The sequence below is a fragment of the Setaria viridis genome, chromosome 8, assembly GCF_005286985.2.
Source record: "Setaria viridis chromosome 8, Setaria_viridis_v4.0, whole genome shotgun sequence".
NCBI lineage: Eukaryota > Viridiplantae > Streptophyta > Magnoliopsida > Poales > Poaceae > Setaria > Setaria viridis.
Window position 1 is genome coordinate 34,409,737 of NC_048270.2, and position 3,347 is coordinate 34,413,083.

The 3,347-nt window shown below is 59.5% G+C and overlaps 1 protein-coding gene across 1 annotated transcript; it reads right to left on the reverse strand.

Annotated features, from left to right (window-relative positions):
• Positions 1–227: 227 nt before the first annotated feature.
• LOC117834554 (probable L-gulonolactone oxidase 6) lies at positions 228–2,388 on the reverse strand. The gene is made up of 2 exons (XM_034714103.2): positions 1,370–2,388; positions 228–1,283 (listed from the first exon to the last, which is right to left on the reverse strand). The coding sequence occupies exons 1-2, from the start codon at positions 2,325–2,327 to the stop codon at positions 448–450; spliced, it is 1,794 nt and encodes a 597-aa protein (XP_034569994.2). The 5' UTR covers positions 2,328–2,388; the 3' UTR covers positions 228–447.
• Between the last annotated feature and the right edge of the window lie 959 nt (positions 2,389–3,347).

Sequence of the window (3,347 nt, forward strand, 5' to 3'; positions counted from 1 at the left end):
CGGCGGCGAGACGGAGGTGTTGGGGGGGCGGCGGCGGGGCCGGTCGGAGATGGAGGCGGCGGCAGCGGCTGGATGGAGGAGGATGGCGGCGAGGCGGAGACGGCCGAGCGAGTCGGAGGCGGCGGTTCGGGCGAAGGAGGCGGGGGAGAGAGAGAGTGAGGGGAGGAGAGAGAGGGGAGGGGGTAGGGGGAAAGTGGTAGAGGGGGACCACTTTTTAGTCCATTTAGTCCATTTTAGCTACCTCCAAGTGACTAAATGATTAGTGGGGGGTTAAAGTTTAGCCCACAAGATTTAGCCTACCTGTTTGGGAAGCTTGGGAGCTAAAATAGACTAAAGTGGGGGTGCTAAAGTTTAGCACCCCTCTCCCAAACACCCCCTAAACCAGGAGAGAACTCTGTCAAAATTTGTCGCGTCGTCGTCGTCCAATATATAGCAACCCGGGCGTGCCTAGGAACCATCGTCACGCCGGCACACCCTGGCCACCTTATACACCCTGCCCGGCCGGCAGAAGTACCCTTCGCTCGGTGCGCAGTGCGAGTCCTGCGAGCACACGCACAGGCCTTCCAGCGCGCACCCGTCGCGCACCACGCTCACGCCGCCGCCGATTCCCAGCACCTGATTGCTCCACTCGCTGGAGAAGAGCCCGTCGGGGTCGTACGCGTCCTTCACCGCCATGAACGCCGCCACGCGCGACGCGCCGTACTTGCCGACGGCGCCCTCGAAGGCGGCGTTCTGGTTCTTGCCCCAGTGCGGCAGGCCGCCGTACTTGCGCAGCGCCATCTGCTGGATCTCCTCGACAACGCCCTGGTACAGCCGCGGCGCCGCCGGGTCGCGGCTCCGGTAGTAGGTCAGGTCGAACTCCACGCTGTCCTCCACCTTGCCCAGGTGCGCCGTCGACGCCCTGACGTAGCGCATGAGGACGCCGTAGTACACCTCGACGCCGCAGAGCGCGCCGGGGCCGGCGAGGTCGCGGAGCTGCTGCACGTCGCGGACGAACGCCGCGGCGCTGCGCAGCGGCACGCTGATGCCGGACTCGAAGTAGAAGGTTCCGTGCGACACGCGCGGGTCCCAGGGGCAGACGGTGAGCAGCGTGTCGTTGGCGGCGGCGAGGCAGCGGCCGGAGGACTGGATGCGGTTCTGGAACCCGACCACCGGCCGGCCCGGGAGCGACGTCGGCAGGCCGAGCTCCATCAGGCCGTAGTTGCTGGCGGAGAAGAGGGCTCTCGTCGCCAGCGCCATGGCACACCTGCCGGTCGTGTCGTTCTTGGCTTCAATGCGCTCCTCTTCAGGGATCAACGACAACACGTCGTGTCAGTACACCATAGAATGAATTGCAAGAGTGAAGAGTTGCATATGAGAGGCGTCGTACCGTCGAGCCTGGCGGTCTCAATGACGAATGTGGGGGTGGGCCCGAAGCCGACGAAGTCGTTGACGCCGTCGCCGGAGGTGTTCACCGGCACGCGGTCGTCGACGCGGTAGACGGCCTTGCGGTGGCCGGGGTACCAGACGATGTCGGCGAACTCGTGCTCACTCGCGAACGCCACGACACGTTCCGCCAGGTCGGAGTCGTCGTGCTCCTCGAACCTCACCGAGCGCTTGAACATGGGTTGCAGTGCCAGGGTGACCTGAGAGATGACCCCGAGCACCCCGAGGGACACCTTGGCCGCGTCCAGCTCCGGGTCGCCGGCGGCGAGCACCCGCACCTTGGCGTACCCCTCGCTCGCCGGGGCCGGCGTGACGACCCTCATCCCGACGACGTACTCATGCACGGCGGCGCCCTTCGCCCACAGGGAGCTCCCGTGGGCGCCCGTGGAGAGCATTCCCCCGACCGTGAGCCCCAGCCAGTAGGGCGTGTACGGGATCGCCAGCCCGGCCTCCGCCGCGGCGTCGATGAGCTGGCCCAGCGTGACGCCGCCCTCGACGATGACCTCCCTCCTGCCGGCGTCGACGGCGACGACGCGGCTCAGGGATTCGGTGCTGATGATGAGGCCGCGATCGCGGGCAGGGCAGGCCAGCTTGGGCACGCTGTGTGAGAACCGGGTCGCCACCTTCATCCGCGTCCCGGCGGCGGTGGCGTTGGCAACCACGGCCAGTAGCTCGCGCTCCGACGCCGGGAACGCAGCCGCCGCGGCGCGGCACGTGGAGCGGTCCGGGAACGCGCCGTACGCGTTGGTCACGGTGCAGCCACCGGACCCGGCGCACCGGACCACCGGCGGCGGGGGGCTGGCCCCGGTGAGGTGGCATTGGGTCACCACGCCGACGACGACGATGATGAGGACCAGGAGGCGGCCATGCATGGGCATCGTTGGCCTCGGGCGCCCTCGCATAGTCGATGATGATGACAATCAGGAATGCTGCCGTTGGTTTATAGTGCCAATGTGCCATGCATTGTCGGTATATTGGGTTTGCCTGGATAGTGATGGACATATTTCTTGTAACCATCTAATCCAGTTGAGCATGCATGGCATTGCTAGTGATAGTCTAGTCTTTGTATTCGCCGTACGTGTGTGGCGTGCTAAGCATCTGATCCTTCGGTACCATCAACTGTTAATGGCAACGCAGAAACTTGTCAACGGAGAAAGTGAGAAAAACTATAAGATTAATATCGGACAAAATGCAACTTGTGATTTTCCTTTCTCAAAGCTATAAGATGAGCACTCGTAGATATAGAAGCATTATTTTCCTGTTTTATTTTACAATTTGAGTGCTCGTGTTGTTGATGAATAATGGGAAAGGAAATTAGAAACCTTTTGGTAAGCCATGGCCGTTGGATTCGATCAACGCTCGGCTCCAAGTGAGCTTCACTCAATTAGATGTGACTTCGGACCTTTTCAACCAACTTTTCTTACGATTACTGATTAGAGATTTCTTTTGAAGCTTTCAGGTGAAGCCACCTATGATCCTAAGTGGATGCTCTAATGCTGTCAACTTAACCGGTGAGGGCATTGCATTGGCCTTGCAGATGGATGGATAGAATAATGTGCTTTGCCTGTTCATTTATTCAATTCGGTAGTACATATATAATTTGCATAAGAATAATCCACTTATCGCCATAAGAAGTGACAGACACTTAGGGGCAAAAAAAGAGCTGTGTCTCTGGTTGTCATCTGGCAAGTTTCTGATGCTCTGTCAACGTAGGTACATTTGTAGAGAACAAGCAAATATGGTGGTCAAGTGCCAACAGGCCGTCAGCTAGTGGTGTTCTTTTCTTAAACATAAGTATTTACTTTAAGCTCGCCCGCCAGCATTAAAGTAAATACTGGCGAACCACACATGCATGCACACCATACTCATGTAAACGTAGTCCGGAAGATCTTGAGATTGATTAAGTCATGATAGGATGTCGA